General features: G+C 40.2%; 1 protein-coding gene across 1 annotated transcript in view; it reads left to right on the forward strand.

The window, feature by feature from the left end:
- Nucleotides 1-9,649: 9,649 nt before the first annotated feature.
- The window catches only part of ARMC3 (armadillo repeat containing 3), a 69,376-nt gene continuing 55,492 nt past the window's right edge, over nt 9,650-23,533 (forward strand). Inside the window, exons 1-6 of the mRNA XM_067561709.1 lie at nt 9,650-9,676; nt 10,058-10,175; nt 12,619-12,744; nt 18,371-18,439; nt 18,766-18,941; nt 21,890-22,084. Coding sequence (XP_067417810.1) covers nt 10,106-10,175; nt 12,619-12,744; nt 18,371-18,439; nt 18,766-18,941; nt 21,890-22,084 — 636 coding nt within the window. The 5' untranslated portion in view covers nt 9,650-9,676; nt 10,058-10,105. The remainder of the gene's footprint in view (nt 9,677-10,057; nt 10,176-12,618; nt 12,745-18,370; nt 18,440-18,765; nt 18,942-21,889; nt 22,085-23,533) is intronic.

The raw sequence follows: 23,533 nt of genomic DNA on the forward strand, positions 1-23,533 counted from the left end.
TAGACATTTATATTATGGTAGTGCCCAACGGCCACAACTAGTGGGGGCCCCATTGTGCAAGGCTCTGAGCAAACATAATAAATAGTCCATGCTCCTTAGGAAACATCTCTAGGAAAACCATAATATGCTTTGATGTCTCAGCTTCCATTAGGTTTGTACTCTCTGATAAGATACTAGAAAAATCATCCATCTGAACTATAGACACATGTGAACTGCAGTGCTTTAAAATTTCATTTAATTTTTTATACAGATTCTGTATTGGGCAGGTGATTGCTTATTAAACCCAAGGGACTTCCAATATTTTATACAAGCTTTACCTCTATCTTCAACCTCTATCTTCTATCTCCAGTAGTTAAGCTGTCCTATACGTGTCGTCAAGGGGGAAATTTTACAAGCAACCCATGTAGATTTAGATTAGAATATTGAATTTACAGTTTGTAAATTTTGATCTGAAATCAGGCCTGCCACAGAGAAATATATTGTTATAAAATAATGATTTCTATGAAGATCACATATGACTCATTTATAGAAATGTTTTGGCCAGGAGTAATACATCTGAACTTTTTCAGACTGGAATTGATAGTGTGGGAAAGTAATCTTTTTGTTACCTGGGGGTAGAAAGAATAGTAATGCAGATTATGCTGTTACCCTCTGCACAATTCAAAGGCAAAGGGGGAGGAACAACATATTGATATATCTGGTACTGTAAATCATTGTAAAAAATACTCAGTAGTTTCTTTAAACTAATTCACTTGGAAAATGTCAGGTCTCAACATTTGTGTTTAGTTCTTTGTATTGTTTGGGGACTAACTATCTACATTCTAGAACTAGAATGATATATTTTAATGATAATAATAACAACTAAGTAATAAACTGATAGTATAGCAGGTCCAGATAACTTACATCCACAAATTTTAAAAGACTTGAGTTTGCTGGACCATTAATATTGATTTTTCAATGTCTTGGAACACTGGGGAAGTTCCAGAAGACAAAGAAAGCTAATGTGCCAATATTTAAAAAGAGTAAATGGGATGACCCAGGTTATTATAGGCCTGTTAATCTGACATTGATCCTGGACAAGATAATGAGCAGCTCATAAGGCACTTGATTAGTAAAGAGATAAAGGAGGTTTATGTAATAAATGCCAGTTGATAAAGTTTTATGAAAAATAGATCATTAACTTAACTAGGGTAAATACACACTTCCTTTCAAACACAACACTGAGTTGGTTTATAATAAAAATGGAACACATTTATTAATGAAAGGACATAGGTTAAGTGATGCCAAGTAAAATAAATAGAAGTAAAGATGGTACAAAGTTGGTTACAAATAAAAGTGAAAACATGCACCTAAAAGTCTAAAACTTAATTTAGCAAGGTACAGGCTTTGTTCAAGATGGTTTCTCTCATCGATCTTCCTTCTTCCCAGCCATGTCTGACTTTCCCCTCTGTCAGGACCTTCCACAGAAGCACAAGCGTTTCCCTTGTCTTCTAGATGAAAGTTGGTTGCCTAAGAAGGTTTCTCACTTATATTCCGTTTCTGGAGACTTCAGCCTCCCATGGTTGAAGAGCCATCTTTCTCAGCTTGCAAAAGTTCTGTTCCCTTATGTCTGTCTAGTGATGGATGTAAGAGATGGCTTTTGGTTTTGCTTATATCTTCCAAAGTTCAATGACCTTGTTTCAAGAGGCAGAATAATGTCATGTTGTTTTTCTCACCCTGTGTAGGCTTCCCATCCCCCTGTATGTAAACGGGGCACCCATTTTTTATTCCACCATGCTTAATTTACATAAAAGGTAGGTAAATAGATGTGATATTCGCTCCTGTCTAGGAACGACCTGTTTCTCCCTGGGTTTGTAAAGAGTAATATCAAAGAGTATCCGTAATTCCTTATATAGTGTTAATATAGAGTTTACAATTATATTAATTACCAATGTATCATAGGCTTTCACAAAACACCACACTCAATGAACATTTATAATGCGGTAATATTGTTTATACAATCAGTTGATTCAATTGCTTATCACTTGAAGTTTAACCCCCCTGTTTTTATAGCCCAGATAAAATTTCTCTTCCTTGCTGGAAGCTGTCTCCTCCCCACTTGTTAGTTTAATAGCTTTGTTTACCTAATATGTGAATGGACCCCTTATTGTCTCTGCCTGATGACCAGCCTCTCAGAGAAGCAAATACACATTCGTTTGTCTAGAGCAGACCTGTTTACCAACTCCTCCTGACATGCCTGGTTTAAATACATTTTAGTCACCATTCCAGCATATATCCCTAATTCGTAATCTACATCATGTACATACATCACACAAGAATATTCATGATTAGTTATTAGTTTTTCAATGACTTATTACATGACAGATGCTAGATCAAGATTATGGCATAAGTGAATTGGGGTACACTGAACCAGTCAGGCCAGATGAAACTCATTACCTGATTCTGGTGACCCCTTTTTCCTCTAGTATTGGGATGCTCTTAGGGTCACATGGAGGCAGCAGACACTGCCTTGAGATGTTTTGCTAAGGTCAGATCAGCTTCAGGGTCAGGAAACACCAAGCCCCAACCCCGATAAGAGGGTCTGGCTGGGCCAATCGCTTTCCCCCTCTAGAAACTCTCAACTTCCTCGTGTCCCTTTTGGGATGGCATTATCCACAAATCCACCCTTGATGTATTTCTGACTGCCATTATAGCTGCTACATCTGGTGAACCCAGCGATCTACCTGGAGATGCTGGTCGGCTCGGGGCCTCAGGTGATTTTAGGGATCAGGATGTGGCTAAGGCCAACGAGGTCCCTGCCATGCATAAGAATTCTCTGGATCTGATGGAAACCATTGATGGATCGCTCCTGTCTTTGAGCCGGTCACCCACCAGACCACCCCTTTAGGGATTGTTACCTTCCAGGGGCACTAGGAGACTCTTCAATTTGGGTTGATTCAGGCCCCCACTCTCCAGTCATCCTGGGAAGCCCTGGCTTGTTGTCCAGGACCCCTGTATTTGTTGGCAAAAAGGAATAGTATGCTTTTGCTCCCAGTACTGCCAATGCTTCTATCTTCCTGAGGCCAAAGAGAGAACCAGTATCCTCTGCACCTTATGTCATTGTTCAGGGAATCCCTGCTGTAATGGAATGGGCCCATGGGAGTTGGGTGCACTCCCAAGTGTCCTTCCTGTCTCTGATGAAATACCTTGGAGATACCACAACTTTGCAGATGTATTTGACAAGGGAAATGTTGACTTCCTGCTATTGTGCCACAAGTACAACTACCCATTCAAACTTCAGCCAGGCTCCAAAATTCCCTTTGGCCACATACAGGCCCTTTTAGGACCAGAGCTCCAGGCCCTTTGCAACAGTGTGCAGGAGAATCTGTAGAAGGGGTTTATCTGGATGTCCATCTCTCCAGCTGGAGCCCTTCTCTGTTAAAAAGAAGGGTGGTTCCCCGAGGCCTTGCACTGACTGCAAGGCCCTCAATAAGGTGACAGTTCAGAACTGTTACCTGTTTCCCTTCTATAACGGGTTTGCACACACTCCTCCAGTTGCTTGGGTCCTCTGCACCCACAAACCACTCAGAGACCTCAGCTTCGTGCTCCCAGCAGTGCAGTTTATTTACAGGTTGCTTGCCCATCACTTCCTATTTACAAGCAGTCCAGCTTAACAGCCTCAGGGGCCACAGTCTCAGCCACCAACCAAGGGGAGCTCATCCTACTCTATGACTTCTCACTTTCTCCCCCCTGCACAGCCTTCTTGTGAGCCTTTTATAGCTCCTGCCTAATGAGCCCGGCAGCTGCTCCCTATTGGCTCACTAAGTGCAGGCTTATTCAACCAGCTCCAATTCTCCTTTCTTAATTGGGCTCACATGAGAGAGGGCTGGCTCAGCTTTCCTTTGCCTAGCACCCTGTCACACACCTCCCTGCTTACGAACCGCCAGTTTCATCCTTCCCCAACCCATCCTTCCTCTACCGGGTGGGGGGGTCCAATTGGGGAAGTTTCTCCAATGTGGTTACTTTTGTGAGGTTTATTCATTCTCCACCCACAGAAAGTACACTCTGCGGGGGGTGGATGCCCCCACAGCTCCACTGTCACCCACTGGTCCTCACACCAGTCACACCCCTAGGGTGTCTCCCTTTCTTTTGCCCCCTTTCTTTCAGCAGGGGGATGGGGTCTGTCCTGACCTCCCCCAGGACCTCCAGGGCCTCAAGTTTCTTCAACCCATCAGGCAGAACAACGTAACCTGGTTGCTTTTCAATTGCAGCTACCAGAATCCCTCAAGATCCACTCCATGTTCCACATTTCTGTGTGAAAGCTTTCATTAATCCTTTTTCACAATGCACTACTCTTCCCCTTCCACCAATAACCATACAGGGCCAAGAGGAATATGTGGTCCAACAGATTCTGGACTCCTGAAGAGTCCAGGGAAAACTCCAATATCTGATTGACTGGGAGGGATAGAGCCCAGAGAAACATTCGTGGGAACTCATGGAACACATCCATGGCCCAAACCTTCATATCTTCCACCAGGCCTACCTCCCGGAACCCAGCTCAGAGTCTCCTGGGAAACAACCCCAAAAGGAGGAAGGTTCAGTCAAGGACCAGACCAGCTAGGACAGCTGTGGGCCGGCTCTCTGACTAACTTTGCTCCTAGGAACCAAAGAGCCTCACCACTATGTTGGAACTGACAGAGCGGCCACAGCCCCTGACTGGCTATTGGTTTAGCAGCCCTGTTTGTAAGCCTAGCTCCCACGGCAGATCAGTGATTGCTCAACACATGCCTGCAGCTGTGCTTGCCCTTGTTCTAGTTCCTTCTTCAGCCTGCTTCCAGTTCCTGCTCCTGCTTTGTTCCAGTTCTTGCTCCTGCTTTGCTCCAGCTCTTTCAGCTTCAGATATCTGGCTTCAATTCCCAGATCCACCTATGGTTTACTACTCTGGTTGACCTGGTTCTGGCATTCGACTTCTGTTCCTCCACTACTAAACCTCAGCTCATTTCCTGGACTCTGCCCACGCTAGACCCAGCTCTAACCAGTAGATCGAACTCTCGCTTCCAACACTAGTCCTGACTCCCCACAGCCTGGCTGGCTACAGGAATAAAGATTGCAGAACAGTTATTTTACATATGTATTTGGTTTTGGTGCGACCATTGGTGGAATACTGTGTCCAGTTCTGGTGTCCAAAATTCAAGAAAAATATTGATAAATTGGAAAAGGGTCAGAGAAGAGCCAGGAGAATGATTAAAAGATTAGAAAACGTGCCTTATAGTGATAGACTCAAGGATCTCAGTTTATTTAGCATAACAAAGAGAAGGTTTAGGGGTGACTTGATCACAGACTAAAAGTATCTGAATGGGAAACAAATATTTGATAATGTTTTCTTCAGTCTAGCAGACAGTGGTATAACAAGATCCAATGGCTGGAAATTCAAGCTAGATAAATTCAGACTGGAAATAAGATGTACATTTTTTAACAGTGAGGATAATTAACCATTCAAACAACTAACCAGGTCTTGTAGTAGATTCTCCATCCCTGGTCATTTTTAAATCAAGATTTAATTTTTTTAAATTAAGATTTATTTATGGGTCAGATTAGATGAGCAAAATCATCCCTTCTGGCCTTGGGAATCTATAATTCCATATCTATCACTTTATCACCATCGCTAAATATTTGGGCCAGATTCAGCCCTTCTATAGGCAGGCACAACTCTGGAAGTCAGAGTCTGCAAGTTTCTCTTGCTTACACAAATTGACCCTTCCTCTTCAATAGGTAGTTCACTAGAATTTTAACTATAAATCACCCTTCTGTTCAAAGCCTAATGCCATTGTAAGGCCTGGCACTGCCTGTGACAATTGCAAGAAGCCATTCTGAAGTTTCAGAAAAAAGTGAGATTATGGTTTATTCCACTGTTGTTTATATCTTTACCTTCTAGCAGAACCAAATATTTATAGAAGCACACAACCTAATGTTACAGAGAAATCGCTCAAGGCTATGTCTAATGCAGCTGCACTGGGGTGTGGGAAGGGAGTAAGGACTCCTCCCCCCCCTTATGTAACCTGCATCATGGAAGCCCAAATCACAGCCACAGCTGGTGAGGTAGTGCAGGGGTTGTGCCACAGATGCATCCTCCAGGCACAGCTCAGTGGGAAGAGACAAGGAGTATTGGTTTAGGTTTTTATTTATTTCCTTTCAAATTAAAATAAAAAGTTCTCGGACAGACTATTAGCACCTTCCCAATTATTTAAACTTATAAAACCAAAATACAAGAAAAATCAGTTCAGAGCTATGGCTTTGCCCCCCACCCTCTCATGTGTTGGCCAGCAGAGTTAGCCAGGCACTCATGGGGAATTATGATGGCTGTGCTCCATGAAGAAGTGTCACAAATGATTTCCTCTCCCCCGCCCCCCCCCCCCCAAGTGCCTCACTGCCCCTTGCTATAAGCTGTATGCTAAAAGCCCAAACCAGATTTCAGTTAGCATCGTATTTTGGAGGGTGGTGTGTGTACATCTGTTACTGGTTATCAACTCCATTTGTCATCTGTGCTCAGTATAGATGTATTAGTAACATTACTATTAAGATGTAAAATTTGTAACAGTGAGAATAATTAACCACTGGAACAATTTGCCAAGGATTGTCGTGGATTCTCCATCACTGACAATTTTTAAATAAAGACTGGATGTTTTCCTAAAAGATGTGCTGTAGGAATTATTTTGAGGAAGTTCTATGGCCTATGCTATACAAGAGATCAGACTAGATGATCACAATGGTCCCTTCTGGCTTCAGAATCTATTAATAGTATACATTTACAGCATATAGAATCCTTTATCCTAAAGGGTCCCAAACTTTTACAAGCTGAAATATAAATGCAGAAGTAGAAATGGGGGATATGATATAAATTTATTAAATCTCCACTGCATCAGCAGCCCTGATCCAGCAATTGGAAAGGAGTGGGGTCGGACAGGATTGTCTGACTCTCAGAATGGTTATATTCTGTATTTACCACAGAGCTCTTCTCTATAGGGCTTCCTATGTCCCAGCATTCAGAGATTTTTGGGGTGGAACAGGGGAAGAATGAAGGTGTGGCAAGAGATGCTCAACTGTCCACTGGCTATTTGCCATGCAGGTAGAGTGAACCATCCACATAGACTATTGCGCTGTGAGGCTATTGTAAAGGCTGTGGAGTGGCTGTATTGCCTTTCGACAGCCTAGAGAAAAGATTCTCATATAGGTCCCCAGCACATAGACCTATCTTTGGGCTGCACATTGGAGTCAGGATTTGGCTCAATATGCTCAAACCTCATAGAGCTGTTGTGAGGATTAATTAATTGCACTACTTCCTGGTCCTGCTGTTGATCACAGCATGAACAGAATTGGGGAGGGTGGACCATATCTTCAAGCCAGCTGACCACACTGCTTGACAGTCAGAAGCACAGATAGCTGCATTAGCCAAGCAACCCCCTCATAGCATTCAAAGGGAGTTCTAGGGGCCGGATCCTGAAAATGCTTACTTGTGTGAGTTGCCCCCTTTGAAGCCAATGGATTAATGACATGATAAGGACTAGTTATGTTGGGAAGAGTTTGCCGGATTGGGCTCTAGGAGCATATCTTGCCTTCTACACTGAGAAGAGGGGGCAAAAACCTTCCTGGGCTCTCATCTGCCCTCTTCTAGTGCACCCTGCAGCTCAGGGCAAGATCTAAGTGGTCCTAAGTGATATACTTGGCTGTTGAGCGATGTATAGGCATTTCTGTGACCTCAATGTTCAGGATTATTTAGCAACGTGGACTTCTGATGTATTAATAGTATGAAAAGGTATTAAAAAGTAGTGTAGCAACACAAATAAATGGTATGTAATAAGGTATGTAATTATATGGTATAATTATATGTAACAATATACTTGTATTAACACAATATATAACATATACATTAGATATGCAATTATTCATATTTTAAATGATTTAATTTACTATATTTTAAATAAAAATACATTTGAAGTTTAGAAAATCTTCATGACATTAGCAGTCTGCTACATATTAGCCCCTTTAACACTGATGCTCTGACACTCATTGAATGTGATATGGCTGGGACAGAAGACTGTTTTCTCAGTCACAAAAATTGTATTTTAAAGCCAAGAAACGTTATTTTTTGTGCATGGTTGAATTTTAAAATCTTCAGAAATGCTTCAGTCTAAATAAAGAACAAAAGGCTTTTTAAAAAATTGCCCTTTCTCAAGCTATGTCAGTTTCAAAGAGTCTATTAACAGGGTCAGAGCAGCTGGATTTGAGGGAAGGTTTCTTTCTGTATGAGAGAGGTCAGAAATGGAAATGAACACTTGTACCACTTCCAGCTGTCTGAATAGAGATTGTGTCATGGTAATGCTCCCACTAGCATAAGATCATGGAGAGCTGATGTTTAACAAGGGATCTTGGGAGAAGATCATTCTACAGGAAGGATCATTCTATTTTTCCAGAAATTACCACAATGTAGCAGTGCAACAGAATGTGCACCAGGGCAAAATCCTATTCCCCCGTGTGCTCTTCAAAGAATCTCCCCGTAGGCTGCTCAGTGGCTGCTATTGCAGCTTCAGAGTTATAAAAACCTCTGTGAAAATGTTCCTCCCTCCTGCATGGTGAAATCACATAGTTACTGCTGCCTTCAGGACTTTCTCGATATGCAAGGAAATGTGAAGATTTTACCAGAATTTTCACATAGGATGTAATCCTAGTCTCATTTAAATCAGTGACTTCAGTGGTGTGTCAGTTGACTTCAGTGAAGTCAGAATTTCACCCATATTATCAAATGGGCATTTGCAAAGCTCACTGTGACCGATACTGCAACTGCATCTTTGGGGATACTGCGTCTTTGGGGGCCATATTGTACTAAGGTTGTGTATCACTGTGGGCCAGGGATTGTATACAATTCCAGAGGGGAGAGTTATCACAGCTCCTCCAAGAATCAAAAACAGTGGGAGGTAATTAAAGTGAATCACTCAGGTTGTAAACACCTCCAGAGAGGTACAGTCCTCCCCACCCCCAGTTGAGACTTGCACAGACTAGTTTAAACATGATTTTCTAGAGACTGACAGACAAAAGGCTTTTGATATAAAAAGGCTTGATTTGAACTGACTCAGGGGCTTCTTTCTGATCCAGTGAATGGACAGGACCTTCTGTCCTATGGGGGTCCCAGCTTTTAGGGGAGGAGAAACTGTGGAAAGACTCTGGCCTAATAGGGCCCAATAGACTGATGGGTGACTCCTGGTATGTTTAGTGTGTTTAAATCTGATTATTGTTTTTATTATGTTTTCTCTGTAATCCTTTTACTTTAAGAATAAATGTGCTTGCTTAGAAAGAGCTTTGTGGTAACATGTAACTGCTGGCAATACACTGTTCATAGCCCTTGGAGAGAAGGCAAAGCCTTTAGGCAGATGGGCTTGATGGGATATCACAGTGTAGGGCAGGGACTTGTGCAGCCTTAAATCCCCTATTCAGAAGGGATTGGGACAAGGCTCTCTGCCCAGAGATTTGAGACCTGGATGGGTGCTCCTGGTGTGGACCATAGGAGGTGGGGGGATATAGATGCAGTTACCTTGAAACTGTGACATTCATTATGATGTATATGTCTGTTGAGCTCTGAAGGAGGTTAATGGTTTTTTTACCTGACAGCAGTCTAGGATCTCTGCTTTTGAAATTATCGCTGGTAAGTAATTTAATAAAATTTTGCATGTGTCATTTGTATAACTAGTTTTCCTGAATTTATAATTTTGTCTTAAATCAGCCATTTTAAAAGTGAGTTTTGCCCTCTTAACTTTCAGCAGAAGATATTAAGAAAGATATCTCTTTCTTAGATTAGATCTTAGATATTAAGAAATATATCTGTTATTAAGAAAGATGAAACAATAATGTTGTCCCTGAATCCTACTGAGTAAATGGAAAACCCATTTTAACATACCCAACTGGCCTATAATTCTCATACTGGATCAAGTCTGATTTAAAAAACAAAGTGTAGGGTGGGCTGCTGCATTGAACAGTAAGACTTTATATAACTCAAAACATTCTCTCTTCTCTTTTCTCTTTGTAGTTTGACCCTTTATCGATTGAAAGCAAAAAAGCAGCAACAGTAGTGCTAATGCTTAATTCTCCAGAAGAGGAAGTTTTGGCTAAAGCATGTGATGCTATATATAAATTTGCATCAAAAGGTTTGTCTTTTTATGATCAGTCACTCTCTATATTTCCTAAGTTTCCTAGGCTAGCATTTTTATAATTTTTAAACTCTAACTATCCAGCTTGACAGTAAATGCCCCCATTGGAATTTTGTAAAATATCTCTCATGTATTATTTACAGTTATAAGGAATTCCTGTGTTCTGCATAAAGTGAATTTTTTCCATCTTTTAATAATAAAACATCCTGAATGAAGGATAGTCTAAATCTGTTTTATTTTGAGCAAGAGACTGTGGCATCTTGGAAAATAAGAGATTCTTCTTTTGCATATTACAATTTGCTGAATCTGTAAATAATTTTAAGTGGAAAAATAGTTATTTTAGGCTTTTTATGTCTCTGGAGATTTTGTTTGGTTCCTTGTTTTTGTATTTTACATTGTATCTGATTTCTTTTTTTCTTTTCTTTTATTTGCATTTCTTTCTCAAGAATAATACTTCCATAGTAGATCTTTCATGAGACCAACCAGCTTTAAACATTGCTACATGTTTGGGAATCAAAGAAGTGTCTAATATTTCAAATCCCCTATATGTTCTTGTTTAAATGATATACAATCAAGGCACTATGTATGTGGCACATCAGACATAAATTGGGGCAGGGCTATGTTTTTCTCTATTTTTAGTGTGTAGCACAATGGAGTCCTGTTTTCTTGACTGGGGCTCAGAGGACTTATGGCTATAATAATAATAATTAATAATTACTAAAGGATCCCACAGTTATGTGGCCCTGCCTTTCCCAAGTTCTCTCCCACTTGCTCCAGTCCACCCAGTCTAGTCTAACTAGTGTACTTTAGTGGCATCTTTGGTTATTTTTATATGAAATGCCATCTATTTTATGTTCCAGAGGGATAGCTGTGTTAGTCTGTATACAGCAAAAATGAGAGTTCTGTAGCACTTTAAAGACACAATCAAACTGGGTCTGAATCGAGACTTAGAATGGTTATCTCATTACAAGAAGTAATTGCCTCTGATCACCCATTATCATCTCCTACTCAATGGTTGTAATTAGGCCTCAAGTACCCTGCATTCATCCACCCCCATTATTGTTGTCACTTTCCTTGTATATGTGTATGTTGCGTCCTATATATGTTGCCTCCTGTATATCTCTATCACTTGCATCTGAGGAAGTGGGCTGGAGCCCACGAAAGCTTATGCCTGCAGAAATTAAATTTGTTAGTCTTTAAAGTGCTACAGAACTCTCATTGTTTTTTCATCTATTTTATGTTTCCCTAAATTGTGAGGTTTGTGTGTGCTACAGATTTTTGTATTGGCAGAAACTGGGTACATGTTCACCTTTCTAGCTCACATCACAGTCCATGCCACTGCATCTGCCCTATTTTTAGCTGCGCTAGCTAGATTGGAGCTAGTGCCCGTGTGCTTACCCATCCCTGCATGGCTCTTTTGTGTGATTGGACTGCACATGTGCCATCCCCCCAGAGTGATGGAATATATTGCCTCTGGGGGCTGCAGGGACTGAGTAGTATTCTCCCTACAATAGCCATCAGTAGATGGGGTTGTGGCAATCCCTGCTATGTAGAAAAAACCATTTCTGTCCATACAGTGTGACCTCGATGTACAATATGTACAAGATCATGAAGCCTGGAGGATGCCATTTTGCTCTACAAAATGGTATCCTCTGCACAGTGTGACCTCATATGTATGGTGTGTGTGAGGTCACGCCCTGCAGAGAACACCAGTTTGCTCTTCAAAATGGTGTCCTCTATGCTGTCTGGGATCCCAGCAAGAAAAATATTAAAATGGGGTCATGCCAGCAAAACTTTGGAAACCTCAGGATTAATGGTAATCCTGCTTTCCCTCTCTTCCTTTGTTAGGCTGGTGTTGGTGGGGTCCCTGCGGCCTGATGGGCCTTGGATTAACACCCCATTGAGATGCATAGGGCAGTGCACAACTTTCATGTTGTTGTTGCAGGCTTCTCTGCAGACATAACTGCAGCAGTTATACTTGGTTCACATTTTCCAACTTTTCTTCACAATCATGTGGGCTAGAAACTTACTTTATATTTTCATGAGGAGTCTGAGGTGATCACATGAACCCAAGAGCTGTGGCCTGAGACACGGGTCTTTAATGCATATGCTTTACTCCAGCCCTGGATGTGACATCACATCTTTGTGAACCACACATTTTTTATTTACCTGTGGCATATTATGTTTAATAGTGATGTTTTTAGGGCTATAATTCCATCAAAGAATTTTAATTACAATATTATGTTTAGATTGCTTTATTTTAGATCATTTTGGTACTAGTTGAAATATATTCTGTAATTCAAATAAAGAGATTCATATTAATAATACATTATGGTAATATATGTATGTATATTGCATTAGTATTAATGGCTTTTTGTTCATTCTGGTCTAAGGTATTTTCAATAATTCATGTAGGAATTCAAAACTAATTACTGTTTAGGTGATGAAAACAAAGTGACACTGCTTGGTCTTGGAGCTGTGGAACCTTTATTTAAACTAGTCTCACATGAAGACCCACTTGTGCGAAGAAATGCCACCATGGTATTTGGGATCATGGCTTCTAATAGTAAGAGTCTTCAGTTTTTAATTTGTGTCATTATATTGTATTTTGTAGGAATACAGTTGATGCAAATATAGTTGGCATGTGAAAGGAAACTTTTGTACAAATTAAAACATCCTCCTAATGTTCGTTCCTTTGCTATTAAGAAAAATATTTATTTTTTAAAAAAAGATGAAGGGTCAAATTTATGTAACTCAGTTGACTGTGGTATAGTTAGTCCAGTAATGCATTTCACCCCAAACCACTTAATGTTGATTTGATAATTAGGTCTAAATTCCAATGGCTAACTACTGGAATTCTAGCATATCTAGAAAGGATTAATCACTCCCCTTCTATAGAAGGTAGAGGAAAAAGAATTAATTAGTGCTTACCATCCCCAGCAAATGCTATGATTAAGTAAGCTATCCAAGAAAATTAAGAAGTAAATATTATTTTTACAGTCCCTTACAAGTTTCCACCCTGCTAGTAGCACAAATGATGTCACTTTTTTGTAGATAACCTGACCAATTTTTTTCCTGTCATGCCCTATTTAAATCTTTTCAGTGGCTGCCCTCTGTCTTCCATATCAAGTTCTAGCTTCTGGTCCTCACCTTCAAGGTGCTGCGCAACTCCCTACCTGCTTACATTTCTGCTCTGGTTTCTTCCTTCTCTTCCTCTTGCCCTTTTTGTTCCGCACCAAGCCTCTTTCTCACTCACTCCCATTTAAGCTTCACCCTTTCCATCATCATGCCTTTTCCATAGTGCCCCTTATTTTTAGAACACACACCCTTTTCTTGTGCACCAACAATTGCCTCAAAAGTCTGAAGGATCTGCCCCTGAGTGTTTACATCTAGGTCCTCTCCCTTTATGTAGGTTCTCCTCTAATTGTTTCTCCTCCAGCACAAACATGAACATTGTGACATGTTGATACTGTCTCAAAGAGTAAGAGTCTCAAGTGAGCTCCTGAACCTGTCTCCTGTTGGCTGTTTTTATGCTAAGCAAATGGATCAACAATAATGTCTTTTAAAAGTCTCTTTCAAAATAGTTTTGCCATAGTTTTAACAAAAACCCACAAAATTTACAGTTTTTGAGAATTAGATACGAAATTTGCTATGTGTGCTGTGTCATCAGGAAATTGAAAAATAATTACTTTTAAAAACAAATTCTTCAAAGATTATTTTTAGGGCAATAAAAGACATCCTTAATTCTTGCCTAAAACAAGTTGTTGTTTTTTCCAATTAGAGTTGGGTGTTTGCTGCCTAAAGCTTTGCATTAACTAGTAAATTGGATAATTTGTCAGAAGCAAGTATTCTTCTTAAAGTAGAGTGCCTATAGATGCTCCACATTAGGTGTGCATGTACCTCTGCACCTTTGATTGGAGATTTTTGATAGCAGTGCCTGTTTGGCCACTCATGCACCCTACATGTCCTCTCTTGTCCTGTACCGAGGCTTTATAGGACTGCGCAGATGAACTGCCTTCAGTTCCTCTTAATTGCCTTTAGCCAGAGATGGAGTCTAGCATGTGTCCATTCGCTGTGCAACTGTTCCCGCTTGTATTAGTGTTTCAGCTTCTGTAGTTAGTTCTTGGTAGTAGCATGTTTAGTATCTTAAAGTTGTTGGAACATTTGTTCACCCTTCTTTTTCTTAAAAAAAATTGTTTTTTCTTTTTTCCCCCTATGGAGGGGCTTGAACAAATTTTCTTCTTTTGAGGATATCAGGCTCCCCAGGCTTTTAAAATATGCCTCTTTTGTCAAGAAGCAATCCCTTTTAATGATGGGCACTCCATGTATATTAGTTGTTTGGAAGACTCTCACATTCTCATCAAATATAAGATCTGTTCTTCTTTTAAAGGAAGATCCCAGAAGCACAGAGAAATAAAGTATAGGCTGTTAATGATGCGCAAGCCTTGAGATCAACTTCTGACCAAGAGGCAGAGAACCCCCTAATTCAGTGCCTATCATAGAGATCATGGTAAATGAGAACTTCCAAGGGGAAGAAGGTATCAAAACCTCAGTCTTCAACACTGTTTATGAGTGACATACCTGTAACTGCAACATTGAGAGCTTCCTCCTGAAAGTATAAGGAAGGGGAGAAGAGGAAGAAAACAGAGAGTTCCTCATCAAATAAGATCCGGTCAATGGAAACCTCAGGCCCCCGGAGGAGTGCTAGTGAGGCTGTGAGTACTTTAGGTGCCGTGAAGCATGCTAAGAATTCACCTAAGTCCCATTCCTCAAGAGTAAAGGGCTTGGTATTGAATACTGCTGCTACCAAGAGACTGGCTTCAGTGGAATCCTCAACCCCCTTGGTACTGACGCACAACAGCTGGAGGCCATTACTTTGGGTTATACTATCAATTTACCTCCAACTTGCCCTTCCAACCCCTGGCCCTCTTCAGGGACACCTCTCACGATCAATTGCTGACACAGGAGATCTCATTGCTCCTAAGTCTAGGAGCCATAGAACCGATCCCACTTCAACACAGAGGAAAATGGTTCTACTCAAGCTATTTTCTGTTACCCAAGAAAAATGGGAGTTGGAGGCTGATACTAGATATCAGACAATTGAACAAGCATGTCTGACATCCAAAATTCAGGATGATGTCCCTAGGAGCTATAATTCCCTCCCTGGAATTAGGGGACTGGTTTGCGACCCCTGACCTCAAAAATGCCTATTTTCACATAGCATTTCATCCCTCTCACAAAAGATTTCTTCATTTCACATTCAATCACAATCATTACCAGTACCATGTCCTACCCTTTGGCTCGTCATCTGCCTCAAGGGTGTTCTCAAAAATCATGGCGGTCATACTCGCCTATGTCCATTGTTTAGGAATAACTGTCTTTCCCTACCTCAACAATTGGCACTTCAAGGGTCAGTTATATCAGGAAGTTTGGTCAGCTGCTCAAACAACAACTTCTATTCCAAAGTCTAGCACTGCAGATAAATCTTGAGAAATCTATCTTAACCCCTACACAACTAATTCTTTGTTTGGAACATTTCTGGATTCAATAACAGGCAGAGCTTATCTCCCTCTTGACAGGTCTTTTGCTTTGAAGGACCTTATCCTAAGAGATCAGCTCAGCCCTCAAATTCCAGAAAGGACATGTCTGCAACTACTGGGATTAGAGCTGTCAAATGATTTAAAAAAAATAATGGCAATTGATCATGAGATTAAAAAAATTAGTCATGATTAATGCAGTTTTAATCACACTGTTAAACAATAATAGAATACACATTTAAATGTACTGTAAATATTTTGGATGTTTTTCTACTTTTTCGAATATATTGATTTCAACTATTTTTTTAATCTAGTTAATTTGTTTTGCATTAATCACATGCACTAGCTGCTATTAATTGACATCCGTAACTGGGACATATGGCAGCTTGAGTTTTTGTGACAAAACACCAGGTTGCATCTTTGATGTCGTCAGAGGTGGCTCAGGCTAATTTATGTACCCAACAAACTGTGAACAAGAAAGTGTCTGTACCAACCAGATCCTTCAGTCACTTACCTGGTGGATGAATCCTTCCAAGGTTTCTATAGGAATCCTGTTCAACAGAATCCCCCAACCATCATATTAACATTGGACACTTCCCTTTTGGAATGGGAAGCACATTTGGGTCCTTACACAGTCCAAGGCAAATGGTTACAACAGGAACAGTGCTTGCACATCAATCTGTTGGAGTTAAGAGTGGTCACAAAGGCTTACCTTCACTTTCTTCCCCTACTCAAAAACAAGTCCATCAAGATCATTACAGAAAACATATTATATCAATCGTCAGGGCAGAGGGTGTTCCCCTCACTCTGCACCAAAGCAGTAAAACTTTGGAACTGGTGCACAGCCAATCAGATAGTCATCTTGGCTTATTACCTCCAGGGTATACAAAACACTATGATGGACAAACTCAGCAGACATTTCTCCTTAAATTACAAATGGGAGTTGGACTTTCGAGTCCTCAACAAAATATTCCTAGCTTGAGGATTTCCAAAAGTCGACCTTTTTGCCATAGTAGCCAAAACAAAGTGCAGGAAATTCTGTTCCAATGGGGGACTTGATCCCCAATCTCTAGGAGACGCTTTCCTCATTACATGGACAAAAGATCTTTTTATGCATATCTTCCAACTCCATTGCTCTTAAAGGTCCTTATTAAGATCAGACTGGACCAAGCCAAAGTTATTTTGTTTGCACCAAATTGGCCAAGACAAGTTTGGTTTCTTTATCTCATCAGACTCATTACTCGCTCTTTGTGGCGGCTCCCGATCAAACCATGACTGTTGTCTCAGGATGTGGGGCAAAGGCAACAATGTGTGGGCAACTGCAAGATTGGTTCCTCAGTATTTCTTGGGACTGGTGGCCATGTGTTCATCAAAGTACAGAATGTACTTTTAAAAAGCAGAAAGGAATCTACGAAACATATTTACCTTCAGAAATGGAGAAGATATTAGTTCATGCTGTGCAATCAGATGCCCACTATAGGTAACAAGTTCTTTCTTTGGACTCTGTTCTGAAACTATAGGTAACAAGTTCTTTCTTTGGACTCTGTTCTGAAACTATAGGTAATAAGTTCTTTCTTTGGACTCTGTTCTGAAACTATAGGTAATAAGTTCTTTCTTTGGACTCTGTTCTGAAACTCCCACCTTCTTAAATGATTACTGATCAGGAGTTGCCCAAAGTGGAACACCCACAGGGACACTACTTGAAGAAGGAGTGGTTACTCGCCTTGTGCAGTAACTGGAGTTCTTTGAGATGTGTGTATCCGTGGATGCTCCAATACCTGCCTTCTTCCCCTCCACTTTTGAGCTGCTTCTGTGGGCTTTGTGCTAGAGAAGAAACTGAGGGTGGTTCACCTGCACTGTCCTATACGGCCTCAGTATGGGGCATGAGGATGTGTAGGGCACATGCATGGGCCAAACAGGCCCTGCTACCAAAAATCCCCAATCAAAAGTGCAGGGGAGCATGCGCACCTAAAGCGGAGCACCCATTTGAAGAACTCCAGTTATTACACAAGGTGAGTAACCTCTCCTTTTCCTGCATTCTTTGATGGAATATTTAATGACTTTTTTGGAATGCATCTGTAAATCAAAATAACAAAGACTGTTGTCTTCTTTAAAAATAGTATGCACTTTGACACTTGGAAGTCTCTGTCTGTCATATGTTCACTCTCCCCATTACTATATCATTAGGATCCAAATTGTATACCACCCTCAGCTAAGGCTATATTTATACTACAGCTGCTACAGCGGCACAACTATGGCATTGCAGGTATGCTGCTGTAGTACCATACAGTAGATGCTTCCTACATTGAAGAAAGGGTTTTTCATTGATGTAGTTAATCCACCTGTCTAAGAGATGGTAGCTAAGCCGGCAGAAGAAGTCTTCTGTTGATCTAGCTGCACCTATACCTGGGGTTAGCATGACCTGATTATGATGCTCAGAGCACGAAATTTTTCATAGTCCTGAGCAACATAGCTAGGTCAGTCTAATTTTTAAGTATAAACCAGGCCTAAGTCATTTTCTCAGGCTCAGGGGGTACAATTAAGCAACCTCACTGAGTTTTCACTTGGTTTTTAATTCTGTGCATCAGCTGTTTTTCTATATTACTGCCATCTAACCACACAAAAACCTTCATGTTTATATTTCTGTCATTGTAGATGAAGTCAAAAAATTATTAAGAGAGCTAGATGTCACAAATTCAGTCATAGCTCGGCTGGCGCCAGAAGGTAACTTGCAATGCTCCTTTGTGTAAAAATACTGTCAAAAGTAATTTACTTTTGCCATTTGATCAGGCAATTTAATAAAAAGCTTTCTTGTAAGTTATGATTTGTCATAACACTTGTTAGATAAGTGATTGACCTTGTGCTTTTATAGCCACAATTCAGTAGTTTACTGAGTATTATGATATGTTATGTAGATAGAACAGCATGTTTATAGCAAAGTAAGGTAAGATTACAGCTAATGTTTATTGACTTCAAATAATATTTTAACCCACTGGATGAATGAGCATATATTCTACTGAATAAAACCTAATTTTATTTTCATCCTGTAGAAGATATAGTTGTCCATGAGTTTGCCAGTCTTTGCTTAGCACATATGGCAGTTGAATATACCAGTAAAGTGCAAATATTTGAGCAAGGTGGATTAGAACCTCTTATCAGATTGCTAAGTAGCCCTGATCCTGATGTTAAGAAGAACTCTGTTGAATGCATCTATCACCTCGTACAGGTAATTACAGAGACAGATAAGCCTTGTATTTTTATTTCTTTTCTAGAGATTAATCACCTTAAAATATCTGGTTCTATTCCTGTAATATCTAGCGTTCATCAATTTAAAATTCACTTAATCTCAAAGGTGATTCTCATCTCAGTTTCAGATATGGTTTTACCTTACTATAGCTCTTTTGACGTCAACTCAGTTACTCTTGATTCACACCAGTCTGAGTGAGATCAGAATCAAACCCCAAAACGTTTAATTAAATACAAATCTTGTTTTTCATTTGGCAAGTCTTTATCCTCATAATGGGGGTTATAGAAATGTCTGTCTATCCAAAACATCACAAATAAGGTGGTTAAAATTGCATCTTGTTTTATTCTTGCAAACAAGTCCACAGCGATGATTTTGAACTTCTTCCTAAATATAGGTGAAAACTGTTGGCAGTTTTTTCCATATGTGAGAAAGATATTGTAATTGACTACTTTCACAGTCAGCAGTAATGTCATCCATATGCCACTTAGAAAAAGAATGGTACAGTTGTATAGGAGCTCTTTTCAGAGGCTAAGCAAATCAATTCAGTAATGAATTCAATTCATGTCTCTTTTTTGGGGCATCAGAACATGTCTTTATTCTGAATCACATTTTGCTGCTTCTCTCTCGCTATCTTGCTGAATTTATTGCAGGGTATATGTGAATAATTGTACTAGGTGCTTGCTTAAATTGATAAGGAAAATCACATACTGTATTTGTGCAATGTGCTATTTTAAACAGGTTGTAACTACTTTATTCCTTTACCATTTTTAAATATTGAAATATTAAATATTAAACAAAACCAGTTTTTAGTTATTGAAACCTAAGAGAAGAAACCAGGCAAGTGCCTCAAAGTGTGAAAAACATCTCTTTTTTGTCACTATGGGTACATCTACACTGATGGTGGCAAAGTCGCCACTGTCAGATCGACTTATCTGGATCAATTGAGCGGTCAGTGAAAACCCGCTCAATCGATCCAGAAGTTGACGCTGTTAAGCCACCCCCTCAAGTGGCGTAGCACTGTGTCAACGGGAACACGGTTCCCGTCGGCGCAGTGCGGTGAAGATGCCATGCAGCAGAGAAGCGCAGCTCTGCGTAGCTTGCATAACTCCCGTCAACTGCCGCTGAATCGCCGGGTAAGTGTAGACCAAGCTTAAGATAACTTGAAATGATCAATCTAAATTTCATCAAACTTTTCCAAAAAAATCCATATATGGACTGAGTTAAGCATCAATGTATTTGTTCCGACAGGTAAAAGATCCCCCAGAGTCAATAATTAATCAATTGGAAATAAATGAGTTTAATTATAAACACAGGAGTAATATAGGTTTAACTAGTTATAAAAGGACATAAAAACAATTAAGCACAAAACAAACTGATATAAGAAAGTATTAAACAGGCAACTAACTACAAAGACCTAAACTAATATTAACCAGACAGTGGTTCCTTGACCAGGAATCAAACCCTGGTCTTCCACATGGTAGACAGGGACACTTACCACTATGCTACACAGACAACTAGTTGCTTGTAGGAAACAGAAAGGCATTACACAGACTTAACTGAAAAGCACAGAGGCAGAAGCAATTAACTACAGGACTAGTTGCTTGTAGGAAACAGAAAGGGGTTACACAGACTTAACTGAAAAGCACAGAGGCAGAAGCAGTTAACTACAGGAGGGAATGCTCTCACATAGAGATTTCACAGACAATGAGTTAATTACAAGGCACAGAAGGGGTGGGGGGAGTCACACGGGCAGTCAACTGCAAAGGGGTCAAACGGGCAGTCAACTGCAAAGGGGTCAAACGGGGTTTAAAACAGAAACTGCACAGAAGGGGGGGGTCACACGGGCAGTCAACTGCAAAGGGGCAAAACGGGCAGTCAACTACAAAGGGGCAAAATGGGGTTTAAAACAAACTGCACAGAAGGGGGGGGTCACACAGGCAGTTAACTGCAAAGGGGCAAACAGGCAGTTAAAACAGAAACTAAATGAGAGAGAGGGTTAGCAATGGGGGGAGGGGCGGCTTCTGCTTTCAGAGTAGGTTTAAAACAGAAACTGAAAGAGAGAGAAGGTTAGCAGTGGGGGGGGGGGCTTCTACTTTCAGAGCAGATTTAAAACAGAAACTGAAAGAGAAAGAAGGTTAGGATCTTACCAGTCCCAGCAGGGAAAATTGCAACATCACCCCTGAAGCTAAGTAGCAACACAGAGCAGGCTTACACATTCAGGCTCGGAGTCCGGAGTGGGAGAGGGAAAAACAGGGCAGCTGGTGTGTCTAGCAGATGGTGAGTTCTCTCTGGAGCCTGGGGCGTGCCCTGGCTTTAAACTAATCACTTCAGGTGGCCAAGGTTACTCCTGATTGGAGGGGAGACATTTGAATCAGGGCAAACCTTTGGCTGGGAGGTGAGCCGACCGTTAGGGTGGCTGTGCTACCGGTCACGTAGCCAGCTGCTCCCAGTCACCTGGTCAGTTTTAGGAGGAGCAAGGAAATTGCCTAATAAGGTCAGTTTCAGCAGGAGTGAGCTAATGGTCTAATAAGGTCAGGTTGAGGTTTTACTGATGCACCAGGTGGGTAGGTGGGGGCAAGAGGTGGACATATCAGGTACTGCGTTGCAACAGTATTCAGCTTAGATATTTTTTTCCTGAAAGTGCTAAAAATAAGACCTTGAAATGAAAGTGTCTCCTCAGCCATAACTAGACATTACAATGAATGCAAAGTTCTTTAGATTGTTTTGAATATTATTTTGAAGAATACTTATTTCAGTTTCCACTTTTAGCCAAAATGGAAAGAAACCTTCAGAATGAAAAGTTGCAAAATATTAGCTCATATATGTTTGAAATCAGAGGTTTTTTGTTCTTTATGTAAAGCTAAGAGTCAATGTGCTATTATGTTTTACTATCAATTACACTTACTCCGTTTGGTATTTCACTGCAGGATTTTCAAAGTCGTGCTGCAGTTCGTGAACTAAATGCAATTCCTGCCTTGCTGGAACTGCTGAAATCTGAATATCCAGTTATTCAATCGTTAGCTCTCAAAACCTTTGGTGTAATTAGCAATGACAGAGAAAGCAGAATAATACTGAGGGAAAACCAAGGGCTAGATCATCTTTTTAAGATACTGGAAACTAAGGTACAGTTTACTTGAAATATGAATTCAACTATAAATGTAAACTTGAAAAAGTGTGTTTCAGATATTCTGTATCCAAACTTCATCCATGCAGAACTCCTAAGAAAGAGATGAACTTCATCATTTTAAATTTGTTGTTGTGGGGAGTAGTATTTATTTTTTGACAAATTATGTTTGTGTTGTTTTATTGCTGTTTGATGATACCAATGAGCTGATAAATTGACAGAGTAAACCAAATCCAGAGATTTTAATTTATGCTATTTCTTTGAAAAATATAAACAAAATAAATTTTTGCCTTTCAATTGTTTGCCCCTTTTTGTGTAACCAAAGTAACAAATCATTCCAAAGAAGACTGCTTTTCACTTGACAAGACTGAATGTTGTGTGTGAACTCAATGGGTCACTCATGAAGTGAGGTACTCAACATCAGGATGGCAGAATGAGGCTCAAGAAGAGCAGCAGTCTAGGTAGTTTTTGTCATTACTGTGGTACTGATCAGTAATAGGGGGAGAGATAATTAAGTAAAGGAAGGGTATCTCTCATCTTAACCATCATCTGGGATGCAGATTTGGTTGTTTTTCAAGCTTTCAGGTTAGTATGTTTTAGATAAAAATAAGATCTCACCACATCTCAATGTTAGCTGGAAAACCATTTTTGTTATAGCTATGCCTGGTGGGTGAGTAGGAGAATCACTAGTTCTTATGCTGTGTTTCTTGATTTATCATTTTGATTTTAACACTCTTTTTCTAAAGACATCACTGGCAATTTACTGTACATTTCTCAAAGTATTGCAAATAGTGGAAGAATTCATATTGCTTAATTTTACGTGAAGTTTTCCATTTTCTGTATTTTGTCCAGTGCTAGTGCACAGTTTCAAAGCCAATCTTGTTCCCTTAATTTAGTCTAACCACCAATGATTCTGGGTTCCATTCCTGATTTGGATACTCCATTGCTATGGGCAGAGGTAGTGCTAGCCATTTGGGGGCTCTAAGCAGGAATATTTTTGCCCCCACCCCACACAAAGCATACTAAAAAGCGAATGGGGGCACCTTTGAGCTACTCAGGGCTCTAAGGAATTGCTTAGTCTTCTTATGCCTAACGCCATAGGCTCTGGGATCTGGAACAAGTCACTTGAGCACCTATTGCCTCAGTTTTCACCATCTGTAAAATGAGTATAATGATTCTTATTTACCTTGTGGGAGTATCATGAGGCTTAATACATAATAAAGCTCTTTGAAACCTTAAGATAACCAGTTCTCTCTAAGGGCCTGATCCAAAGCCCATTGAAGTCAATGGGAATCTTTCCATTTTTTTCATAATTATAACAAAGTTTGACTCCATGCTAATACAGGTGTGAAGTCTATCAAAATATTTTTAAAGGATGCACAATGGATTTCATGTTGTACCAGAATGTGCAGTTATTAATTATGGTAATTATCCTAGGAGATAGAAA

This window comes from Emydura macquarii, unplaced genomic scaffold (genome assembly GCF_026122565.2).
Source record: "Emydura macquarii macquarii isolate MOO-44397 ecotype Brisbane River unplaced genomic scaffold, CSIRO-AGI_Emac_v2 contig_2422, whole genome shotgun sequence".
In the NCBI taxonomy this organism is placed as follows: Eukaryota; Metazoa; Chordata; order Testudines; family Chelidae; genus Emydura; species Emydura macquarii.